At 42.2% G+C, this 23,536-nt stretch overlaps 3 protein-coding genes across 6 annotated transcripts; all 3 read right to left on the bottom strand.

The window, feature by feature from the left end:
* Window positions 1–2,550: 2,550 nt before the first annotated feature.
* KRT222 (keratin 222) lies at window positions 2,551–9,813 on the bottom strand. 2 transcript variants are annotated; one of them, XM_040087365.2, is made up of 6 exons: window positions 9,675–9,813; window positions 7,908–8,036; window positions 6,990–7,210; window positions 6,378–6,454; window positions 6,097–6,202; window positions 2,551–4,781 (listed from the first exon to the last, which is right to left on the bottom strand). In XM_040087365.2, exons 1-6 carry the CDS (start codon window positions 9,768–9,770, stop codon window positions 4,568–4,570), a joined length of 843 nt encoding a protein of 280 aa, XP_039943299.1. In that variant the 5' UTR covers window positions 9,771–9,813; the 3' UTR covers window positions 2,551–4,567. The 2 variants fall into 2 exon arrangements, with proteins under 2 accessions (XP_039943299.1, XP_039943300.1); XM_040087366.2 differs by having other exon boundaries at window positions 9,593–9,733.
* Window positions 9,814–11,796: 1,983 nt separating this feature from the next.
* On the bottom strand, window positions 11,797–15,060 carry LOC120763650 (keratin, type I cytoskeletal 12-like). The gene is made up of 8 exons (XM_040087095.2): window positions 14,416–15,060; window positions 14,008–14,090; window positions 13,709–13,865; window positions 13,264–13,425; window positions 13,040–13,165; window positions 12,464–12,681; window positions 12,117–12,199; window positions 11,797–11,908 (listed from the first exon to the last, which is right to left on the bottom strand). Exons 1-8 carry the CDS (start codon window positions 15,058–15,060, stop codon window positions 11,811–11,813), a joined length of 1,572 nt encoding a protein of 523 aa, XP_039943029.1. The 3' UTR covers window positions 11,797–11,810.
* A 1,890-nt stretch (window positions 15,061–16,950) lies between these two features.
* Window positions 16,951–21,233, bottom strand: LOC120763651 (keratin, type I cytoskeletal 20-like). 3 transcript variants are annotated; one of them, XM_040087098.1, is made up of 8 exons: window positions 20,811–21,233; window positions 19,961–20,043; window positions 19,599–19,755; window positions 18,941–19,102; window positions 18,734–18,859; window positions 18,331–18,551; window positions 17,725–17,759; window positions 16,951–17,048 (listed from the first exon to the last, which is right to left on the bottom strand). In XM_040087098.1, the coding sequence occupies exons 1-8, from the start codon at window positions 21,231–21,233 to the stop codon at window positions 16,951–16,953; spliced, it is 1,305 nt and encodes a 434-aa protein (XP_039943032.1). The 3 variants fall into 3 exon arrangements, with proteins under 3 accessions (XP_039943032.1, XP_039943031.1, XP_039943030.1); XM_040087097.1 differs by lacking the exon at window positions 17,725–17,759 and having other exon boundaries at window positions 16,951–17,080; XM_040087096.1 differs by lacking the exon at window positions 17,725–17,759 and having other exon boundaries at window positions 16,951–17,092; window positions 18,337–18,551.
* Window positions 21,234–23,536: the final 2,303 nt, after the last annotated feature.

Raw genomic sequence — 23,536 nt, 5'->3', positions numbered from 1 at the left:
CGGCCCCGCCCGCCATTAGCTGCACGGAGGCGCTGCTTCGCGGGGCGTGGAGTGTCACCGGGGCTCCCGAGGCGCCCCAGATCTGCAGTGCCCAGCACCACGCTCGTCCCATTCCCCCCCGCCGGGTACCCCGGTCACGGTGCCCCGAGTGGTGGCTGCCGGTGGCGAATCTGCGGCGGAGAACGGGCACGCCGGGAGGGCCTGCGGACGCCCAGTGCCCGCTGCGCTTTAGCGACTTTTCCCCTCACGGGCAGTGCGCGACCCCTGAGGGGATTTTGGTCCCTTTTCCCCTCACGGGCAGCGCGCGACCCCTGAGGGGATTTTGGCGCCTTTTTCCCCTCACGGGCAGCGCGCGACCCCTGAGGGGATTTTGGCGCCTTTTCCCCCTCACGGGCAGCGCGCGGCCCCTGAGGGGATTTTGGTCCCTTTTCCCCTCACGGGCAGCGCGCGACCCCTGAGGGGATTTTGGTCCCTTTTCCCCTCACGGGCAGCGCGCGGCCCCTGAGGGGATTTTGGTCCCTTTTCCCCTCACGGGCAGCGCGCGACACCTGAGGGGATTTTGGCCCCTGAGGGGATTTTGGTCCCTTTTCTCCTCACGGCCAGCGCGCGGCCCCTGAAGTGTCCCGAGGGGTCCTGAGGCCACGGGAAAACGCCGCGGGGTCGCGTCCGAGCACGAATATCACATAAAAGCAGCGATGGAGTCAGGTGAACTGTCCGTCAGTCCTGGTCTGTGCACAGTGTGGTGCCGAAATGGCAGCGCTTCCAGCGGTTGAGTGGAGCGGGATGAGCTGTGAGGAGAACGGAAGGGGCCGGTGTGAGGGGAGAATGTCAGGGGAATGGGATGGCGTTAAGGAAGACAGCGAGATGGACCTCGGGGGATAAATATGGTAATACATGATAATTGTCAACTAAATCACCCTGACCAACTCAAAACACTGCTGCTAAATCACACAGCATTATAATTACCCAGTGGTCTGGGAGCAGTTGGATTGTGCACAATTCCTTGCAGAAATCAGCAAAGTTATCCCACACAGGTAAAACCCTCACAAATATCAAAGGAGGTGAAACATGTGGCTTTGGGGGTGTGAGGAGGATGAAGAGTTCCAGACCTCAGCATTCAGCCTTAAGAGCCTTTTACACTGAAATTATCAAAGTGACTGAATTAAATACGAAAACTGGCAGTGAGACTTGAAATAGAAAGTTTGATGTTGAATGTTTGACGTTGAAACTGAAAGTTCGGCATTGAAATGCTCTCAGGTGGCCAATAGGATGCGTTTCTAGACATTAATGAGGGAGAATTTGGGTGGATCTGAAGGAAAGCCAAGTGGGATTGTACCTGCCTAACCCAAAAGGATGATAGAAGGTGAAAACAAGAAAAACTAACTGAACATGGGTTGATGCAAGTTGGGTCCATTTTTCTTGATGCCTATAGTTCCATTGGCTCAATTTGTTTTCATGCTTATATAAACTTATTTTTATGAACAAATAAAGAGACAAGAGCTCTGTCCTTATCTGCTTAGACTGTGCTGACTGTACGCACAACGGACATTTGTTGACATGCAGCAGAATAATCTATGACTTCAACGTGATATTAAAGCAAGAGCCGAAAAGATTCCTCAGCCAGCAAAATACATCACACTACGTTCATCATACGTTCACCAGCTTCACTGGGGCAGAAAAAGGTGAGAAAGTACTTGTAAGAGGTGAAAATAACCTCGTTTCATACATTCACGTATAGTTTATTAATGGTTTTGTTGATAGTATAAATTGCATTTATTGTTAAGTTAAAAATTTACTTTTGAGATATTTATTAATGATTTTTAAAATTAACTTTAATTTTAAAATTAGAATTATTTTTAAATGTATTTATTTTTAAAACAGAATGGTTTATTATGTTGCTCAAGTACGTTTATGGAAACTTATATTTCATATTAGTAGTTCTAAAGCATTATATGTTTTCAAAGCTACCAGTGTATTTCCTACTTTGTTTTATTCCCCCTTTTTTTTCTTACTGTGCTCTTTCCCTCAATTCCATCTTGTGATAGTGAAAGGTTTTGCCAGCGTACATTTTTTAATATCCTGTACAATATATAAGTAGTTTTCAGATTTAATGGAATTGTTTATACTGCATCATGCTCACCGGGGGGAGGGATGTAAAATCTAATTCTTACCCAACTGTTTTAATGACCAGCAGTTTCATAAGCTCTGGAATGAGGACAGACGTTTACTGGGAAGTAGGTTGAGCCAATGAATCTCGTTTTTATATCAACCGTTTGCAGGTGCAGGTTGGCAGAGGCTCAGTTGGTCTGGATTTAATTAGAACCACAGAATTGAAGAGTTCTCTGCCATAGTATTAAGCTTCAGTGTTAATTTTTTTAAATTCAGCTTTAAAGTGACCTGAAAATGAAGGTGAGATGTTATTATTTTGATACCCACACTCACACTTGTGGAAGTTCACTATTGAGCAAAAGAACGTTCTTTACATTTGAAGAGATGAAAATTGTGAATAATGCAAAAACAGATACTTACTGAAAGTGGTGAAAACTTATTTAAAATCAGTATGCCTGCTTGAACCAGGCCGAGACAAGCAGAAGCTGCTGAAGTCAGTATCAGGAAGTCACATGTGAAGAAAATAGGCAGAGTGACTGGATTTACCAGGGAAAAACTGGTAAGTTTTGTAGCAGGAGGACACTCACATGTTATGGTAAAGATTCTGAGGGAATGTGTGCCTTTGTAATTGCAGTGAGGATCTCAGAAAACACTTGTTAAAGTGCTACAGATTTTCCTATCTGCAACTTTTATTTTGCATTTCTCTTTTACTCCTTTCCACTTAAGGAGAAGACATTGACACACACAGAATATGCATCGACAAACTCCTATTTTAATACTTTTTAAATTGTAGTACTATCATTTACTTTGGTAAATTTGTATCCCTGTTTAAAGTGCCTTAAAGCCATCAAAACTTAGTCTAAATTCAAGTATTGAAAAATGTACAGAGTCTAAGCACAAAAAAAAGCTGCATAGTGAAAATACTGGAGCAGGCTGATACATTCAGGATGCCAAGTACTCAAGTAGTAACATCAGCTCATGTTTCTGGTTAAAGGTAATTAGCAAGTTTGATACAGTACAGACAGGACAGGGCAATATTGATGCATTGTTCTTACCATGAACAAAGGATAGAAGCATAAACTAACTCTGAAAGAATCTGCAGTATCACTTTTGTACACATGCCATAAGTAATAAGGCAGATTACTGACACTGAAATCAATCCTTTACATGCTGCTGTAATCCAGCAAATCCTGTGCGTGGGCTTTCCAGACTCTGAGCCCCAGCAATCCCAGTGTTCCAGTGGGATCTGTGGCATCCATCCTCTTCAGAATCCTCACAAACAATCATTCTTGTCTTCATACAATCTCGTTTGAGTCTTTGTTTGAAATTTGTCCCATCAGGTTTTAAAGAAGGATGGCTGTTCCTCTGTGTACAGGTGCAGGGTTTCTGTTGGGGTTTGTGTTTGCCCACAGCTACTTTGGGTAGAAGTGGGGGGTACTTGAGGGGTCTGGTTGAATTGTACTTTGAATTTGTAGCCCTTGTTTTGCCCAGTTAATTTGAAGTAGTAACAGTTGTACCCCGGCGTAACAGTGACTTGTCACATGGACTAGATCAACAGCATCACTTACCTGTAGTGTTTGTCAGAAGAGGAATTTGTTGAAGATATTTTAATGCACATTGTTACAATAAACAAAATTAATGGAATACCAGTATTCAAATGGTTGTTTGACTCCTCCCATTTGAACAGAGAGTAATTTCATTTGCCTTGGCTGAGAGGTTTATAGTACACGTGTGTATGGACACATAAGAAAATTATTGATTTTTCAGGGGAAATTACTGCTTCAAAATCAGTTGAACAAAATTGCTAAAATTTTACTGGATTGTAACAACACTTTTGAAATGGATATATAAGGATGTAGAGGAAAGACATTTTTGCTCAGCTGTTGCCTGAAAAAAAGGAATTTAAAAATACTAGCCACTTGTAAAAGAAAACTCTTTGTTAATAGTTCATGTATTTTAAGAGTATTTTTGTATGTAATTTTTGCTGTTAAAAAGTATTATTTTAAAATATATTTCTAGAAGTATGACAGCTGTGATATAAATTATTGCAAGTATTCACCAGTCATTATATGAATGGAATACTGAATAATTAAGAGAAGCAAATAGGCATTTCTCGTTTTTGGAAAGAGAAAACAAGTTCTCTTTTACAAAGGCAGAATATGTTAAACTATAAAGTTCTAGTTTAATTTTTGTAATATTTGGTGAAGTTCTACAAAACAATGACAATGAGAAAATGAAAGGGCTGCACCCAGAGTATAAAACCAGTAAAAGTTGGGTTTCTTAGAATCGGAACCCCCTTGCTCTTCACCCTTTCTTTTAAAGGATTTATATGGTGTTATTGTATTGATCCAAGTGCTTGGTAAGATGTTGTGGTTGTAGCAGACAGCAGCCGTGGGAGTCCATCTACAGTTTATTTCCAGAGCCTGTTGTGGATGCACTTTGAGGGAATTGGCTGAGGTTAAGGTTTGATGGAGGGGATGCTGCAGGATCTCCTCATCACCAGCCTGACTTCAATGTCGGGGAGGCTTTTCTTTTTCGTGTGCAAGCACCCTTCCTCTGTGGCTGCCAGGTGGAGATCAAAACGCAAGGAAACGGACTTTTTCCTTAAGCGAGGGTTGTCCTTAAAGAAAGAACCTTCCCATTCCTTAATAACTTCATCCACTTTTTCTGTCCTGAAACAATAAAGAAAATGTATTTATGATTTTTTTAGGCTATATTAGTTATCTATCTTCAGAACTGCTTTTAAACAGAGAGAAATGGTATCATAAACAGTCATTTTATATGGTGCTGAGATACCAGAAGTATTCTTGGTTTTTTAAGGTTCATTCTTCATAGAAGCTAAATAAAGGGTGAGGGTTCCTTATGTTCTTGTGGTTGTACTTTTAGGTAGACATGGCTACAAAACCACTGCTCCAAATACATTAGGCACTTTGTTTCCAAGGAGAAAGTTTGGAATCCAAGCTCAAAAATTTTGCAAGAAACCTCAGTACTGTAGTGGGCAGGACAGAATTCCTGCATCTGAAAACCTTCAGAATAGGGAGGAGAAAATCTAGTTTAGACTCAAACCTCAGAATGTGGAGCTATATTACATTAAAGAGAAAAAAGGGCAGAAATAAAATAGGGAGAATTGAAAACCCAGCTGATCTAGGAATACTGAGGCACCCAAATCCTGTTGATTCAATTCTCTGTGTGTGTCAGAATTCAGATCTGGAAGTCAGGCTCTGGGGCCTCACCCAGCTGAGTGCACTGCACACCGCAGAGCAGTTCTGTGCCAATCTGAGTGTGTGATGAACAAAGCTGTGCACAAAAATAAACGTCACCTGTGGGGTGTGTCTGGTGGACCTTATGATGGCGTTAATTTTTTCAGCAGCTGATTGTGTTTCAGTGTTAGGAATGGCTCACTACAGTGTGTTTAAAGGTAACATTAAATTAGTCTACAAAAAAGCTTAAAGAGCAGCAGGAAAAATAAAATAAGGCAATCCAATATTATTAAAGTAATTTCAGGTGAATAACACATCCTAACAGACTTTCACACGTCTACTTGGGAGCCAGGCTCTCCCTCCCCTGTTTGGGGAAATGTAGGAGTTTCCAAGGAGCAAGTTGGAGCAGCTGAGCCTGAATTTATGTGCATAAATATGCCCCAGAGGGACTTCCCAAATGTGGTCTAGGCTCTTTGCTTTCAGCCTTACCAAGATGAATTATTCATAGTTTCATTCTTAACAGAAATAGAAATTACAAATCAGAAGCACCAGCATGGTATTGTTTGCTTATGAAGCCAATGCTAATAAAAAGAACTCTTAAATGTAATGTATTGTTAAACACTGCCATTCTGTGCACCTTCAGGAGCTCTCACTGTGCTTCTGAAGCTCCTGCGCTATGTGGGCATGATATAACAGATACCAAATAACGGAAAACGCAGAGCTGCTGAAACGTAACCTCCACCCTTTACTTCCAATTGTTATTTTGTGAAATTCCTGTTTATCTTACTGTACAGTGCCATGAGCTTCAGCACTTTCCTTCATGATATTTCCATCTAGGACTGCTTGTTTTGTCATCAGTTCCACCTTCTTTGGTTTGTGCTTCTTTACACCCTCTGTAAAGGAATATGCAGGTACACAGTGAGCATGCAGAAGGGCAAGGGCAGTATGCAGGACCTGGAGGTATTTCCCATACATTGGAAAAAGTCCATTTTTAATATGCAGGAATTTGTCAGTACTTGTGAACAGTTAGGGCCAAAATCCCTAAAGGAGAAGGTGTCTGAAACTCACCTGAAGGCAGCATAAATGTGATCTTGCTAGTGCTGGGCTTTTTGTCATCCTTTTGGGCAGGTATTGAGCAACGGAACCTGCAAAAAAATTTATTACAGGCATCTAATAGTATTGAATTGCTTTAATTCCTAACTTGTCATATGAACAGCTGTGAGAAATTTAAAAATGTGAGAATCATGAGAAGTTCTGTTTGATCGTGGTAACTATTTGTTGAGATTTCTCATTCTGAGCCTGGAACTGGAGGAAGTTACTGACAATATCTGTGCAGTTTCCTGCAGGGGTCTGTCCTGGTCTCAGACAGGGACTCCCTGCCCAGCACTTCACGTGCGTGGGCTGGCCCCGAACGCTCTGAGACCTGAGGGGCCACAGGGCCCCGGTGACCCCCAGTGCCTCAAGTGAGGCTGCAGTGACCGAGCTGCTCCCTGCAATGTGTGCAAGACACTGAGCGCCAGAAACTCCGCAGTCAGTGATGCTACCTGACAATGAAACCTTTTCTAAGATTTTATACTGGAATTTTTTAATGTTTAGTTCATGTTATTTACAATTCTGACTATTTGAGACCTTCAGAAATGGAAGACAAATTTGAGATCTTTTTCTCTAAGCAGCGAGTACCTGCTCTCTTCTTGCTCCAACAGACTGCGATATGTTGCTATCTCCTCCTCCAGCTTCATCCTCGTGTTCAGGAGAATTTCGTGCTCTCGAAGCTGTTTCTCAATTCCCCTTCTCACTTCCAACAACTCTTTCTCCAAGCATTCAATCTCACCTTCCAAATTTTGTAGCTGCATGTGGTACTGCTGCTCTGTGTCCCGCAGTGAACGTTCCAAACCCTTTTCCTGTGAAATTTAAGTCATATTTTAAGATTTAGAAAGTTTGTGTGTAAAGATGTTACACACATACATGGTTTCATTAACAAACCGTGTATTTTTACACCAGTTCTTGTAAGATTATTCTTTAAGACCAGGAATAAAACTTTCAAGTTAATACTTTGGCCAGTAAATTTTCCAGTAAAATCTCTGGTAATTTAAGATCAGATGAAAGTGTAGCTACGTCTTGTACAGCAATCCACTGCCTTGAGTTTACAAATCTCTGATTTTACTGTTAAGCAATGTCCATCTTAGTGCTGTATAAAGTGTCTGTGTGCTCTTGGAGCTTTTCTGTACTGCTGAATTGAGCAAATAGCTGACATTTTATCACGAGTGAATTGATAAATCAGGTCCACATATTACGAAAAGGTCAAACATGCTGTGAATTGGTGAGGCAGAATGTCCAGGAGCTTGGTAGGGGAGTATTGTGAAAATTTGTGCTTGAGAGGTATGGAAACAGGACACCTTGAGTGTCTGGAGTGGCAGATCCTTCTCCAGAACGTGCTGGGTCAGTGTGTGTGAGCGAGGGCTCTGTGAGCAGCTGAGCATTCCTGTGATGGATTTCTGCAGTATGGTGACTGTCACAGAAATTGACTGTGGGATAGTTCACATCAAAGACAAAATTTCTTTCTTCCGTGAGATTTCAAGTTTCGTTTGTGACTCTTACCACAGCATGGAGAGATTCGATTTCGATCTGCATGTGGTGCCACTGCCGTCGGGCTTCGCACAGTTCTGCTCTGGCTGCCTTTAGTGCTTCTGCATCTTTGTCCATTCTTTTACTTGTACCTTCTTCTAACTACAGGGGACATACAAAAGATAACAATATTGAAAATACTCAAATAGCAATAATAAATTGGCACATAATTGGTTGGAATATTTGTTAGAGTTGTATAAATGTGTGACAGCTCATTTAGTGAGGGAGTAATATTTTCTGTACTGTGTAGAGGGAAAGCCCTTATCCCTCTGTTTGATGGGAAGTGTTTGGCCACACCTCTACCCCTGGCGCCTTTGTCCTAGAGGAATTCTCATACAAATTACCCAATTGTATTGAGATCTTACTCCTTTCTGGAGCAAAGGGGCTTAAGGAGGTGCAGATGGTTCAAGCTTCCAAGTTTGAATGAAGTGCTTTGATTTTAATACATTTTTGATTTCAGGGTTTTGGGATTTATTTTCCTTTTTTTTTTCCTGTTAAAAGTAGTTTTTTGAAACCACTCCTGATCTTGTGTGGGGTCATTTTAGATTCAGACTTATCTTTGATTTTGATAGTATATTCCTGTGTGTAACTTCCAGAATGATTGTTTGGCTTACAGAAGTTATTTTTCTTTTTTGATTCTGAGTTTCCCTGCCAGTGGTGAAGATGCCGTAAGCCCTTGAAACAGCACTTGCTCTTTTGCATATTTTACTGCTTTATGCAGGTTCTTTTGATGGCATTGACTCTAAGAAAAGAATCTCTTTAATTCAGGTCTTACGAACTAAGGAAAATAAGGGGTTTGTCTCCCTGTACATACTGACCTATTGCAACTTTACCAGATGATAATTTTTGTGAAAAATCTAGATTTGTCTTATCCACAAGTGAACCCCCAATGTTGTTTGCTTCCCCTTTCTTGCCTGGGTACTGCAGAATTTGTGTGACAGGATCAAACCAATATGTATTGGCTGCTTTGTGCCAACACAAAAGATAAACTTGGCTTCCCTGTTGGGTGTGCAGCTGCCGTGTGTCTGGCACTGCTGGTGGATCAGGCAGGCTGCAGCAGTGTCTGGCCTGTCCTTAAAACAAACCTCAGGGATTCCTGCAATACCTGAGTACAAGGTGATAGAATACCTGATTCCCCCCTGGATTTCTTTACATTTGATGGCTCAAAATTGTTGCCATTTGATTTCAGTTGGGTTTACAGCTGTTTGTATGTAAATCCCTAACAGCAGCATTGTGTGTTGGTAACATTTAATCAAGCTGTATGAGAGAACAACTGATATTTGCTGAAGAGCAAAACAGTTTTTGCTTTGAGCAATAGTAAATAGTTCCTGCAAAGGTACAGTGTACTTTACTAGAGGGCTAAAAATGGCAAAGATTGCTGTATATAAAAGGATTCTCTTCAGGATTCTTTTTTCCTCTGAGATAACTACATGGAGCTAGAGGTTACCCTCATACAGCCTATGTCATCATCCCTTAAATCCCAGCAATAGCACGGCTGCAGGGACAGAAAAGCATCCTGATGAATTACACAGCATTCGTTCGGCGTGAATCCATACCCTTAACAAAATCTATTTCCGATTCTTCTAGTTCACATCTTACTGCGGTAAAATCCACATCCCTTCCCCGAAAATCTGCTGCATTGAAAGGAATTACTGTACCTCATAGAGGCTGCGGGAGGAACTGTACGGCCAGGGAATGGCTCCGTACCCTGCAAGGTGTGTGGCTGTGAGGAGGCATTACCTGCGTCCTTGCTGAGCTGACGGTCTTTATCTGATTTCGGGTGATGAGCGATTCATACTTTGCCCTGATCTCTCGGCGGAGCCGAGCCGGCTCCATCCTCCTCCTCCTCCTCCTCCCATCCTCCCCGGCTCCCGGCTCCGCTGCCGGCGGCGCGGGGCTGCGGCCGCGGGGCCGTTAAAGCGGCAGCGGCCCATTTAGGGGTGTGCGGAGGGCTCAGAGCCCCTCAGCCCGTCCTGGCAGCAGGTTAATGCAGCAAAGCATAGCACTAAAATAACTATTCCTACGTTATGTGCCGAAGTGACTATATTAATGTTTTATTGTTTTTGTTATGTTGTAACTGTGGGGTTTTATAACCTCGGGAATGTGAGGGTAGGAGAAAGAAAAGGATAAAGTTGCAGCTGCCCAGCATGAAGTGCTGTGGCAAGAGGACATGGAAGGACAGAGCCTCTCAGCATCATAGCTGTGTTGCCGGCAGTGCCGCTGGCAGGTGCCTCCACCATTGTTAGGGATGTCACAGAATTTCCATCCCTGAAGGTAATTGAGGCTCAGTGAGATGAAGCCTCGGGTGTCTGACCTGACCCAGTGTTGAGGTCGGTCCCGTTTCATAAAGGAGCTGGGCTCGTGGGCATTTTCTTATATGGGCAGAAACACCTAAGGAGGGAGAGGAACCAGCACTACTGGTGGTGGGCAGTGCTGGTGCAACTTGTGGTAAGGGCTTTGGTTCCTCTTCTGCAGAGTTTGGCAAAGCTCTGGTGAATGTACACTTCAGACACATCCCTGCTGTCAGGAAAAGGGCCTGGGTTGTCTCTGCCGGTGTTTCTGTACTGTGCCAGGGGTTGGTGTGCTCAGTACACACGACACACAATGTATGTATGGTTCTTACCTGTTTCCTGAGAGCTCCCAGCAGGTCCAGCAAGGTTGTCTGGTGTGCTGCGCTTCTTCATTTCCTGCTCACTGGAGCACTGTGTGTTCCCAGTGATCTTATCTGCTGAGAATGGCTCTTACCTATTTCATTTTACCTCTTGCTTATTTATTTATTTTTTTTTTTTCAGTTGTGCACAGATGTACCATAAAATTTTTTTCTGATTTCAACAGAAATTTAAAATTTAGCAAAGAGAGAAATGCATTTTAGGCTCTAAATGAGAATATACATCAATGAAATGCTAAAACACGCAGTAAACTTTCACAAGACACACATCTATTTAGAAGTCAAAGTATTGTACCACTTAAAAGTCTCCTGGTGTAAAAAGGCTTCCCAGTTCTTGGCTGTGTCTGTTGGCGCATATGAAAGGATTCTGTGTTTGGATTTTATTTTTCTTAGCTGAGTGTCTTCCAGTTGACCTGGACTGAAGTGGAGAGATTTTGTTGTCCACTCTCTTTTCTACAAGTGTCTCAATTATCCTTGTTCTGTGTAGTTCTAAGCCCAAAATATTGTCAGTGTTTGTGATTGATGGGATGAGAACAGTTACATAAGAAAACCATTAGGAATCCATCAAACAAACACAAGGTATTGCACTTAGGATGGCATAAACGAATGCTTTCTTTTTCTAGCTTTTTTTTTTTTTTTTTTTCACGTGTAGAGGGAACATGGGGCTATGAAATTCCTAAGGCTAAAGGTAGGTAGGTGTAAGCAATTGCATCGTTCCTAGGGTTTATTCCTAGGAACTTTGATTTCTAGCTGCTTTCAATGTTCATATTTTATTGCTGGCTCACCACACAGCTGGAGGGGGTCATGGAGAATAAAGGGACACTAATACCTTAAAGCTTGTTGAGTTCTTTTTATTAGGGATGAAAACTGGAAATGAGGTTAGAACAGCAAAATTATTTTATCTATTGATTACTAAAGATTATAAAAAGGCAAATCTGATTAAATGTGTCCTTTCATATTTCAATATTTTCATATTGAACAGAGATTTGATGATATTTTTAAAGAACACTGTGGAAATCATACAGGTGATGCTGATAGAGTGAAGCAGGAAATACATTGCATGTCTGCAAGGAATGAAGGTGCCGACTTTGTCTTATCTAAAAGACTCAGTACAAAGCCAAATGTTTTATCACTTCATACAAAAGAATAAAATTATTTATCCATTTTGGCTTGGAGCAAAGGGATCCTTTGCCACATCAGATTGTGCTTCATATCTTCTCTTCAACTTCCTTAACATGGGATGCAACAACTTTTCCATCTACCACTTCTTCGACAATTGTCTTGATCTTTCTAGTTTTGGTTGGATCTAAACATCATGAACAAAACAAAAATATTTATCAGTGTGTTAAAAACTATTAACCAAAGCAGCACATGACCAGGTACTCCCTTTTCCTTTCTAATTGTATTCTGATTTTAATGAACTCTATGATGTAGTTAAACAGGATAACATATTTTATTTGATTTATAAGAATGACTTTAGAAATGAAATTATATTCAGTCAAGTTCTACCTTACCTTGGGAAGAGTCCAGTGATTGTGTTTGAGATTTGGATCCTGTCAGGGATGAGCTTTCAAATGTAACTGCCTGTCCAGCGCCCCTAAAAGGGAATCAGAGACATGCACTATCGCAGGAGGTTCAATAGGATCAGGATAAATTCCCTTTTCATGGTGACATAGATAGATTATTTAAATAGTGAGCAGAATGGCTCACTCTCCTCAGTCACAGTGATATTTCAGATCACTGCATGTGCCTTACTGTCACTTGGAGAATGTTCCACTTATTTCACCTCTGTTTTTCCTGGAAAGGATTTTGCTACAGAAAATGAACCCAAGTTGATATTTTATGTCAATCAGTTCCTTACACAAATTCGCCATCCAGCAGGCGCCGGTAGGTTTCAATCTCCATTTCCAGACGAGTCTTGATGTCTAGGAGCTGTTGGTACTCCGCGTTCTGGCGCTCCATGTCAGCCCTGACCTGGAAAAGCTGGGACTCCAGGTTCCCGATCTGCATTTGGATTTGTGACAGCTGAGCGCAGTAACCACTTTCCGTTTCTGCTAAAGTGTCTTCCAGGGATTTTTTCTGTGTAAGGATATTAAATAATCTCTGGTTAAGGAAAAAATCTCTTTACAAAACCAACTGAAGTAGTTTAACGGAGTGAGCACAGCTGCATTACTTAGAAGGTTTTATTTTGTTTTTGAAAACACTTTAAAAACTGTCCCTTGTCACTTCCCTAAATGTGATGTAAAAACTCATCTGCTTTGTGACATGTTCTTTGCAATCCAGTTAGATATATTACTGCTATTTAGGAACTAAAAGAATATAGGATTTAATCAGAAATAAATGCAAATCTTCAATTCTATGGAATAGGCTTAGGTCTAAAAAGACTTTTGAAGTTGCTGAATTGGCTCTGAGCAGTAAGCAGCTTCCTAGAACGTACCATGGCGAGCTGAGACTGCAGCTCTATTTCCAAGCTCTGGAGAGTCCGTTTTAAATCTGTGATCTCACTCTTTCCTGACTGGAGCTGCTCAGTATTGGTGGAGATTTCCCTTTTCAGCTCCCCGCTCTGAAATGACAAGGAAGAATAGGGTGTAATTTTACCGGTCCAAGTATTGAACTCCTTTTCCCTTGTATTTTGCTGAGTTTGCTCTCTCTGGTTGTTACTTTTTCATTGAACCACGCCTCGGCCTCTTTACGGTTTTGCTCGGCAATGACTTCGTACTGTCCCCTCATATCATTCAGAAGCTTGGTCAGGTCAGTCCCTGGAGCAGCGTCCATTTCCACACTGACTTGGCCAAATTCACTGCTTTGGATGCCCTGAAGCTCCTGGAGAGATTGAAAACAAAGAGAAGGTTCTGTTAATGAAAGACAAAATAGCTCTACCAAAATATATGTAAAGAAATATATGTGATGTAAATTCTGTTCAACAAGGATCTGTAGCTTGTTTCTTGCACTCTTTCACTTAGCAAACTCAAAAAATAACAGCAAACAGAATGTATAATGAAACCCAGGAACTCCCACTGGCTTACATAAGTAGGAGCTTAAATACCATTTGATGTTTCACAATTTCATGTGTCTTCTTATGAATTGATAAAGGAAAAAAATTAACCTCTTCATGATTCTTCTTGAGATAAGCCAGTTCTTCATTCAGGCTTTCAATCTGCATCTCCAGGTCTGCCCTGGTCATGGTCAGCTCATCCAGGACTCTGCGCAGACCATTGATGTCAGCCTCCACACTCTGCCGAAGAGCCACTTCATTCTCATATCTATGCATAAAGGGATTAAATATTGTAATATTTTTTCATAATTAATATTACAAGTATTTTACAAGGAAAGAGATTTTAAATACAAAATAACTTTTTCCTTATGATATTAGTAGGCGTTTTTGTAGCATTAAGATACCCTTACTTCAGTCTGAAGTCATCAGCAGCCAGTCTGGCATTATCGACCTGCAGAATGATCCTCGCATTGTCGATGGTTGCATTGATGATCTAGAATACAGTGTTCAGAGAATCATGTTACAGCCCAAAGGCTTCATGTATTGTAATGGCTTTAAACTTTGTGTTCTACAAGGGTTTGTAGAACTGCATTCCATCACTGCCTTCTCTTTTATAAGATTAGACAAATCACTGTGTGACACAGCTACAGAACTGCTTTAATGTACAGGAAAAATTCAGCACGTCACCAGTGCAAGGTCAGAGATGTCACTGCAAGTGTCAGTACCAAAGGATAAATGTGCTCTTGGTTTCCAAAAGAAATTTGTTATTTTCGTTCATACTATTACGTGAGTTACAAATATAAGGATTGCTTTACTACCTTGTTTCGAAGATCTTCAATGAGGGGGTAGAATTTACTGTAGTCATTCCCACATCCAGGGGTGGCAGTGCCAGGGCCACTTTTCTCATACCACTCGCGGATTTTGCGTTCCAGCTCAGTGTTGGCATCCTCCAGAGATCTCACTTTGTCCAGATATGCAGCCAGACGGTCATTGAGGTTCTGCATTGTCTCTTTTTTTGAGCCAGAAAGAATGCCACCATCGCCAGAACCTGCAGGGCCAAACCCACCTCCAAAACCAGTCCCTAAGCCACCACCAAAGCCACTTCCAAAAGCAGCACCTGAACTGCTGCCAAAACCACTTCCCAAACCTCCCCCGAACCCACTGCCTAAGCCGCTTCCGTAGCTACTGCCCAAACCACCTCCAAAGCTTCCACCAAAGCCACTGCTTAAGCTGCTCCCAAATCCTGCACCTGAGCTGGCCCCAAAGCCCCCTCCGAAGCCAGAGCTTGAACCCAACAGAGAAGCTCCACCAAACCCTCCACCAGACCCCCCACCAAAGCCAAGCCCACCACCACCAAAGCCTCCTCCACCACTGGAACTGGACATCCTCAGAGATCCTCCTCCAAATCCGCTCCGAGAGGAGAATGGCCGGGACCCGCCACTTGTGCGCACGGAAAGGGCCATGGTGCTCGAGGTGCTCGGATCTGCCCCGTGAGGATACAACTGAGAGCAGGGCAGAGCCGGGAGCAGGGTCAGCTTTATATATAGAGGGACAGCAGTGGGTGTTTCAGGAGGAGTCCCCACCTCCTGGGGAGAGCTTTCACTCTCTCTCCTCCTGTTTGGAGGGGATGTCAGTTTAGTGTGTTCTGACCAACCAAAATGATATGTGCCAACCGAAATTGCCAATGGGAGTGGAAATCTGGTGCCCTCCAGGTATTTGTATGAGGGGAAATGGGTGGGGTGGAGCTGAGACATCACACTGTGTTCTGCCATGTGCAGCGGAGCACAAAAAGTTCTTTTCACATTTAAATCCCTCCTAAATAATTGTTTTGTCATTGCAGATTCAGTGCTTCCTGCATTTGGGGCTGTTCTTACAGGAGTTTGCTAAGTCAGCAGAGTGATCCCTTTGATCCCTGCTTGTCAGCCTGTGTGGCAGGAATGCCTTTCTTTTCATAATGCTCTTCTGGCAGGAGCCTCTGCTGGATTAGTGCTTCTGGATGCTTGATAGGAAGTAAGAAAAGTGACCATCAGGTGTCCAGGGGCACATGAATGTTCAGGGAGCTGCAGGGTAATCATTAATATGAAAATATAAATATACCAAATAGGATTTGGAATTGTGTTTATGCACTAACCCTCTTATCATTGAAATACCTCAGAGTGATATGCTTATAGTCTATAGTATATAGTCTATAGCATATAAGAATTTGTACTTTGGAGCTGGGAACCCACCATTGTGTCTGCTATATAGTTTTATCTCAAAATAAGAAATCTGATTTCTGCATTTGGTGCTTTTTATAATACAAATCTAAAGATCAAAATATGGCACTTCTGGGTGCAGATTTGGGCATGGGAACCTCCCCAAGCCAGCATATTTTTCTTTTGAAGTTATTTTGATAAATGGAAAATTGTTTTTTATTTGTCCTGGCTTAACTATATAATTGGATTTGTCAACTGAAATATATTAATTTTTGATTTATCCGCACCCAGGAGCATGGGGTGCTTTTGGGCAGAAAAGAGCGGAAGATCAAAGGTGTAAGTAGAGCATTTCTGTGGAAATGCACTGATAGCCTGGTCTCAGTGACTCGGGGCAGTGAAAGCAGAGGATTAATTCTTTGGCAGCTGTTTATGTACAGTACACAGCTCTGGACAGGTGAGGTTTCATAGGGAAGAGCTTTGTGTGTTTATGTTCTCAAGGGGAAAATGTAAACTCCTGGGACTGAGAATCCAGGTGTGGCACAGGGGCCTCCCTATGGGAAAGGGAACATTATTGGCACAGAAATGTTCAAGAGAGAGGGAGATAATTTCAAATATATTCTTATAGATAAAATATCTTAGCTTGCTGTAGTCCCTGGTGACATAATCATTCATAGAATGTAAAAAGTACTGAAAAGACTTCTTCAATTTATTTTTTCATGTTAATGTCTTATGAAAAGCAAATTGACACTTCTTGCTTCTTTGAAAATCAGGTTTTAATGAATTGAAGCTGCTTTATGTTTTAGTGAGAATTCACATTCAGAAAAGGTGTATTGAACTAATGTCTTAATGCATTTTAAAAACCTAATACTTCCATTTTTATCTGTGTTGGAAGCAATTATACATTCATACCAGGCTGATTTGATTTCTTTTTCATCAAGGTACTTACTCACTATGTAAGTAAACCCAAAGTCTTCTATGTTGTGACTTACAGAGTTTTATTAATACTCCCCCGCAGAAACAACAACAACAAAAGATCTGATATTTTAGCATTTTTAATTGTTCTGGGGTCTAGGGTGAATTAGATCAGATTCTTTATAAATCTTTTAGTTTTGGCATCAGTTCCAGGGAACTCAGAGGCGTCTTTTCTGCTGATGCCATTTACATCTTCTCTTCAACCTCTCTGATCTCAGAGGAGACAATTTTGCCATCAACCACCTCCTCAACTATTGTCTTGATCTTCTTGAATTTACTTGATTCTGTTAAGGAAATTGAAAAGAGAAGTAATTTACTACAATGTACAGATTGGCAGATTAATATTGCTGCAGTAGTAGCAGTCGATGAGGAAATATCAAAATGCATCTTCAATCCACATGTCCTTGAGATAAACTTTTGCTGTGTGCAGGGTGTGGCTTCTCCTCTTTTGGAAACTGAGTATGTTGCCCACAGGCTGTAGTGGGCTCTGGGTTCAGTAACTCTAGCGCTCTTGATAGTTTTGCTTCAGTTTAGCACAGACTTGTAGACCTAAAACCTTGAAATAGACTTACACCAAATTGGAAATTTTTGCTATAAAACTGGATATGTTACTTGGGAGCTTCAGTGTCCCTGTGCAGCCAGCAGGGAGAAGCAGATGCTTCTGCAGTTCTCCAGAGGGGAATTCAGTAGCTCTCTGTTCTTCTCTTGGCTTTCTGAGGACTCACTGAATCTTAGAATGGGTAAGGTGAGTCTGTGATTTTACACTGGGCACCTGAATTGTGTATATAAACCCAGATTTGTACTGTCCCCAAAGGGTAACCATACAGTTCATTGCTTTGTTGATGTGAGATTCCACTGGCTGATTATTTGGTCTGAAGCTGTTCTTTTATATCAAGCTACTTCATTCCATAACATTTCAATAGGCAGCCATCAAAATAAAAAGAAATTGGTGGGACATACCTTTTTCAGCCTCTGTCACTGTCAATTCAATTTGCCTGTTCAAATTACAAATTAGAAAATGTAAATATATGGCAACTCATGTATTGAAGAAACATCCTTGTGCATTTCCTATGTATTTGATCAGGACAGCTAATCCCCTTTCATCAAGATATTTAATCAGGAGATAACTCAGTAAAATGAGTTCTCAGTTGAAGGGAAACTTGCTCAGCATAAGCTGTAGGTGCAGGTGATCTGCAGACTCATCTCTGCAATGCCAGGACTTTCACGCAGGTACACCCAATCTAGTTCCTGAGCCTGAACAGCTGAACAGGTAGAATCTGGGGGGAAGTTCCACCCTCTGCTTAACCCACAAGTTGGTCAAAAACTGCATTACTGGTGTTCGTGGCATGTGAACACCTACCCAACTCCCCAGCTCACAGAGTGACAATCTGTAGGCTCGGAGAGCCCACCTCAGAATTCCACAGCAGCTTCAGCAGCCTGGGCCTGAATGGCAGCCTGCTCTGATTCTGAGAACTGGGCAATGGGCTTTCCCCCCCCAAAGCAGCTGGAGAGAGGCAGATTTGACACAAAACCCAAACCAACACACAAAGCTATGTGTGTGCTCACCCGCTTTCCTCTCCCTCCAGCAGCCTGCGGTACGTGGCAATCTCCATCTCCAAACGAGTCTTGACATCCAGCAGGGTGCTGTACTCATTGTTCTGAGCCTCCATGTCAGCTCGGAGCTGCCTCAGCTGAGCCTCCAGTCTGGAAATTGCTCCCTGTATCTGGTCAAGCTGGTAACTGTACCGTGCTTCCGTTTCAGCCACAGAGCCTTCCAGGGTCTGTTTCTGTAGTCCATGGGAAGAATAGTGACATATTATTCACAGGATACATTTTTCTGTTCAAATAACAATTTGATTGTAAATTTCCCCTCATTGTAAAATGTAGAGAATTGTAAAAATCCCCTCATTTCTCTATTTATCTGTGTAACTCTCTGCTATCTACAGTCCTTATTTTGCCTTTTTTTTACCATGGTCAGCAAGGACTGTAGTTCCAGCTCCAGGTTCTGGAAGACCTGTCTCCGTTCCGTGATCTCTTTCCTTTGGACCTCCAGCCGTTCAACATTGAGGGCAACTTCCTGGTTTAGTTCTGCAGTCTGGAATGAGGAATGGAGGGACTGTGAATTGCAGCCAGGCATGACTGAGGCTCTTGCTGGTGTTTAAGCAGTTGACTTTACCTGCTTTTCAAAATGTTCTTTGGCTTCTTGGCGGTTCTTTTCTGCCATTTCTTCATATTGCTTTCTCATGTTTTCCATAATAGCTGCGAGATCAATGCCAGGAGCAGCATCCACCGCCACGTTCACAGAGCCGCTCGCCTCTTTGCGCAGCCTGGCACGGTCCTGCAGCAATGGGGACTGTGTTAGCACCAGCTGCAGGGAGCTGTCACTCCTGGGCATTGGGCACAAACTCAGTATCTACACACATAGGACTAATCCTTAATAGTACCTTGGGGCAAGACAGCTTAATCACCTTGTAAATACTGTTTAGTGCACCTCATCTTAGAACAGTTTACTTACTTTATAGCACTTAATGTTAGATTATAGATAAATGTATCATAAAAATTATTTCCTCAGAACCAGAGCTGTGGAATGAGGGCAGAAGTCATGGCTCCTATTTGTGTACTTTTTGGGGTATCAATTCCTGAACTGTAAATTTTTCTTAGAAAAACTCCTTCATTCCTGGATTGAAGGAGTGTTTGATCCCTGACAGCTTGAATGTCCCTTAGGGCCACACATGGTTATACTGCTTCCAGGAAGGATAGAAATACTTCCTAGTGAGGTTGTTTGTGTTTGCCACTCAAAACCCCTCTCCCTGGCAGTGGTCAGTGGCTCTCACCTCCTCGTGGTTCTTCCTAAGGAATACAAGTTCCTCGGTTATACTCTCGATCTGGGATTCCAGGTCAGCCTTTGTCAGAGTCAGGTCATCACGGACACGGAGCAGTCCGGTGATGTCGCTCTCCACACTCTGCCTGAGCAGGTGTTCGTTCTCAAACCTGTACAACACAGTGCCTTTTGTCATCATTGAAATGCAACAGTTTGGAGTAAATGTTAGAATCTGTAACTACCACAGTCATTGTGAAATTTTCATTAAACTTAAAGTTGGAAAATATTCACTTCTTGGCACAAATTCCAATAAGTGGAAGCTTTCCTAAATAAGAGGAGCATGAAAGAGAATTGATATAAAATCATGGAACTTACTTCAGCCTAAAGTCATCAGCAGCGAGCTTGGCATTGTCAATCTGCAGGACAAGCCTGGAATTTTCCATATGGGCAGCAGAAATCTAAAGGGAACGGTGGACAAGCAATGAAACTTTGCACAGAAATTCACACTTGATCCTTTCCTGGGAATGAATACTGTCAGTGGGCTTCATCCTCCTTCACTTCATCTGGCTGTTGGTTAGCTGGCTTTAAGCTAAGTTCCATCTGAAGTGCATGAAAGGAATTAGGGATGTCCAAAAGACAAATTGTCTTGCCATAAAATAAGTATATCAAATAGCTGGGATGAACTGCTCTATGAAGGGATATTCTTTTAAGTGTTGGAAAGCAGAACTAATTAAAAATAGAAGGGAAAAGACTGAAGGAAGTTCTGGAAACATGATCTGATAAATCTGTCAGTTGATTGTTGGCAATGTTTCATTCTTTCCAGTGGTAATTTACTATTTTAAGTAATGGTCTTTAATTTTTTTTCTGAGTATTTGCCCTTCTTTTCTAAAAAACACTTTGAAATAGACTGTTGCTAAACTATATTTAAATATGTAGATTACCATTAGTACTTTAATTAAAGCCACCTAAGGCAAATATCATAGAACTAGTTAATTTTGAACCACAGGTTTTTCAGGTATGAGATTACTCACAACTTCAGGCATATATCTGGTATTACAAATTATCTAAAATCTGTCACTAATTTGTAGCTGATCAAAAATAACATTTTTTTTTGCTCAGCTAGGCCAATTACAATTAGGAAAAGTACATTTTCTACAACAGCTTGTTCTCTATCTCACTGATAATTGCAATTCCTATATTTATGGAGGTCTCTATGATCTCTTACCTTATTTCGGAGCTCTTCAATTGTTTTGAAGTAGGAGCTGTAGTCCTGCCCTACGCTTACGGTGTTCTTTTCATACCATTCCCTGATCTGCATCTCAATCAGGGAGTTTGACTTCTCCAGTGAGCGCACCCTCTCCAGGTACGCAGCCAAGCGATCGTTCAGGTTTTGCATAGTTGATTTTTCGTTGCCAGCAAGCAGCACATCGTTCCCAGTGATGCTGAACTGGAAGCTCCCTCCGAGGCCCTTGCTGGAGCTGGTGCTGGTCGATATGCGGGTGCCATAGCCCCCGGCTCCCCCGTAGACACTGGGTGCCTGGATCTTCTGGATGGACATTTTCCTGGAGGTCAGGCCACTGACACTGGGTGCAGAGGACTGGACACGGCTGCTCGTGCTCCACTGGATGCTGCGGGTGGAGAATGCCATTTTGCTCTTTGTCTTCCGGACTGAAGTGGGTCAATCAGCACAGATGGAGACGGAAGTGAGAAACTGAGTGTGCACTGTGCACCTTTATACAGGTCCAAGAGGAAGCACAGTGGCTGGAAACCCCACCTATGTTGACGCAGAGTGTCACTGGTATCAGCACAAAGAGCACACAGGATATTGCTCCCCCTCCCCATAATTAGAAGGGGTTCTCATCTGTTCGTCTGGGTTTGAGGAACACTCCCTGGGTAGTTTGATTGCTTTATTATTTTGTATAACAGATAAACAAAAAGGGATCTTGAATCATTTATAACCATGTACCTGCAGCCAATCCTCTTTGTAGCTCTTTGGGAGAACACATGAGCAGGCTCTTAGGCCCCTGTGCAGTGCATGATTTTAAAATGAGAATTGCCTGTATGTGACAAGAGACTTAAAATATTTATATTTTTGTTGAGTAAGCAATAATTTAGGCCTCAAGACAGTCTAGAACCGTGTATAAATTATTAGAAAGGAGGCAGCTGTACTACCATGTGAATTCAATGCATAGTAAACATAAACCAACATCTGCACTGCCAGTGAAGAGTGGAGGCTGTTGCCATCAGCTTGGATTGAGTACGCATGTCTGGTATTAGAAAACCCTTGCAAGTGGAATTTGAGCTTTCAGTACAGCTGAGATTGAGTGGGATATGCATTTCTTTGTCTTTAATCAAGGTAGGAGGAGTGAGAATATTGGAAACCTTCACAGCCCACTGTCTTTCACATGTGAGATGCTGAGGTCCATAGAGTTGCAAGACATGTTGAGTTCCAGCTGCCAGCAGAACGAGCCTCTAGCCCTCCTGTGTGGCTGAAGTTGAAGCAAACCAAGTTTCCCTCCTGCCTCATCAGAGACCACCAGCTAACAAGTGCCATACTGGGATGTTTGTCCCCAACCCAGGGGCTGTGGTCATTAACAGGAAACCAGCTGCCTTTCCATGGCATGGAGAGACTCAACAATCCTACTGCTGACGGTGTGGAGGAGGCTCCTGGGTTGACTGTGCTGTATACACTTGATACGGAAAGTGCATGGAGAATTTCTAAAGCAAGGGAAGAACCTGATTGCTGAGGGGTTGTTAGTGCTGCAGGAGAGCAGGTGGCAGATGTGTGTTGGGACAGTGTAGAGGTGCAGCTCCTGGGGCATTGCACTGACAGTGCTTATGTGTGTTACTGATGTTGTCAGGTAGAACAATGAACACACATGGCTTGTGTTAGTGAGAGCAGCTGCTGTATGTACTGATCTCCCACCTTGGGGCAAGGAAATTGGTGAGACGTGGAGCTTTGGAGGCATTGAACTGTGTATTGGAGGCACCTTCAGCTTTCGGAGAGCGCCCAACCCAGAACAGTTGGGTATTAGGGAATACCCAAAACATTAGGGAATCAGTACTGCCAAGTTTTTAAGTTACTGTGCTAGGGATTAGTCTAACTGGTCTTGGCTCAAGGCAGAGTTAAACTGTTGTACTTGGCTGTTTTGGAAACACAGCTTCCAAACCAAAGCAATTGGTGTGCAAGGCGGGACTTTTTTTTTTTTTTTTTTTCCTAGGGGGATGCTGTGGAGTATCTTTGGACCTTGAACTTCTTTGGGTGTAACTTGTAATAAAAAAATCCTTTATGAGATGTGAAACCAAAGTACACTGGCCATGACATTTGGTGTGTCATTACAGACACTCAGGGTGGGTTGTCTTTTGTTCACTGAAATTATTCAGGCTGAGTAAGAATTCTTCATTTTAGTAGAGTCTACACCTTTAGACTGTTAGAGGAGTACAGAAGAGATCCTGTTATTCTTACATCCCTCGGCTCTATGTCTTACTGCCTAGATCTCTGCAGGATTCTGTGGCAGTCTATTTAAGAGCAAATATTATGCTTTGTCTTCTCAGTATTAAAATTAGTTCCCATGTTACCTTGGTGATATTTTTTCTAAACATCATTTGGAGGTTCTATTTTTTCATTTAGTGAGCAAATGAAAAAAAGAAGAGAGTTAAGGTTCGCATCAGGCTTAGGTCAGACATTTGCCTTGAGTTATGGCTCTGCTGCTTTTGTTCAAGATGAACCTTCAGCAATTATTTTCCGCTAGACTATTCAGTATGCAAGAGGAAGCAAGGAGCAATGGCATTGTGCAAACCTGACATGTAAAGATACAAGACTGAATTTTCCTAGTGTTCTTTTTATTCTCATCCCTCAATCATTTACTGACAATTTCTCTGGTCTTATCATTTTGTATATGCTTCTATCCTCCCCAAAATCCAGAATATTTGCAAGAATACTTGCTAGGA

Source organism: Hirundo rustica, chromosome 27, assembly GCF_015227805.2.
Source record: "Hirundo rustica isolate bHirRus1 chromosome 27, bHirRus1.pri.v3, whole genome shotgun sequence".
NCBI lineage: Eukaryota > Metazoa > Chordata > Aves > Passeriformes > Hirundinidae > Hirundo > Hirundo rustica.
Note: the sequence above shows the minus strand (reverse complement) of the source record. Positions and strands in the feature narration are given on the sequence as shown.

What these genes read in the sequence shown, in the direction of transcription:
- LOC120763651 (XM_040087096.1), bottom strand. Translation starts at nt 21,233, where the DNA reads ATGGCATTCTCCACCCGCAGCATCCAGTGGAGCACGAGCAGCCGTGTC. An exon ending in GCTGATGACTTTAGGCTGAA is followed by an intron (nt 19,756 to 19,960) that starts GTAAGTTCCATG and finishes TGTGTTGTACAG; the next exon opens with GTTTGAGAACGAACACCTGC. An exon ending in TACAGTCCTTGCTGACCATG is followed by an intron (nt 18,552 to 18,733) that starts GTAAAAAAAAGG and finishes CATGGACTACAG; the next exon opens with AAACAGACCCTGGAAGGCTC.
- KRT222 (XM_040087365.2), bottom strand. Translation starts at nt 9,770, where the DNA reads ATGGAGCCGGCTCGGCTCCGCCGAGAGATCAGGGCAAAGTATGAATCG. An exon ending in TCAGCTCAGCAAGGACGCAG is followed by an intron (nt 8,037 to 9,674) that starts GTAATGCCTCCT and finishes TGTCCCCTGTAG; the next exon opens with TTAGAAGAAGGTACAAGTAA. An exon ending in TTGGAGCAAGAAGAGAGCAG is followed by an intron (nt 6,455 to 6,989) that starts GTACTCGCTGCT and finishes ATTTTTTTGCAG; the next exon opens with GTTCCGTTGCTCAATACCTG.
- LOC120763650 (XM_040087095.2), bottom strand. Translation starts at nt 15,060, where the DNA reads ATGGCCCTTTCCGTGCGCACAAGTGGCGGGTCCCGGCCATTCTCCTCT. An exon ending in CTGCTGGATGGCGAATTTGT is followed by an intron (nt 12,200 to 12,463) that starts GTAAGGAACTGA and finishes ATTCCCTTTTAG; the next exon opens with GGGCGCTGGACAGGCAGTTA. An exon ending in ATCACTGGACTCTTCCCAAG is followed by an intron (nt 11,909 to 12,116) that starts GTAAGGTAGAAC and finishes CATGATGTTTAG; the next exon opens with ATCCAACCAAAACTAGAAAG.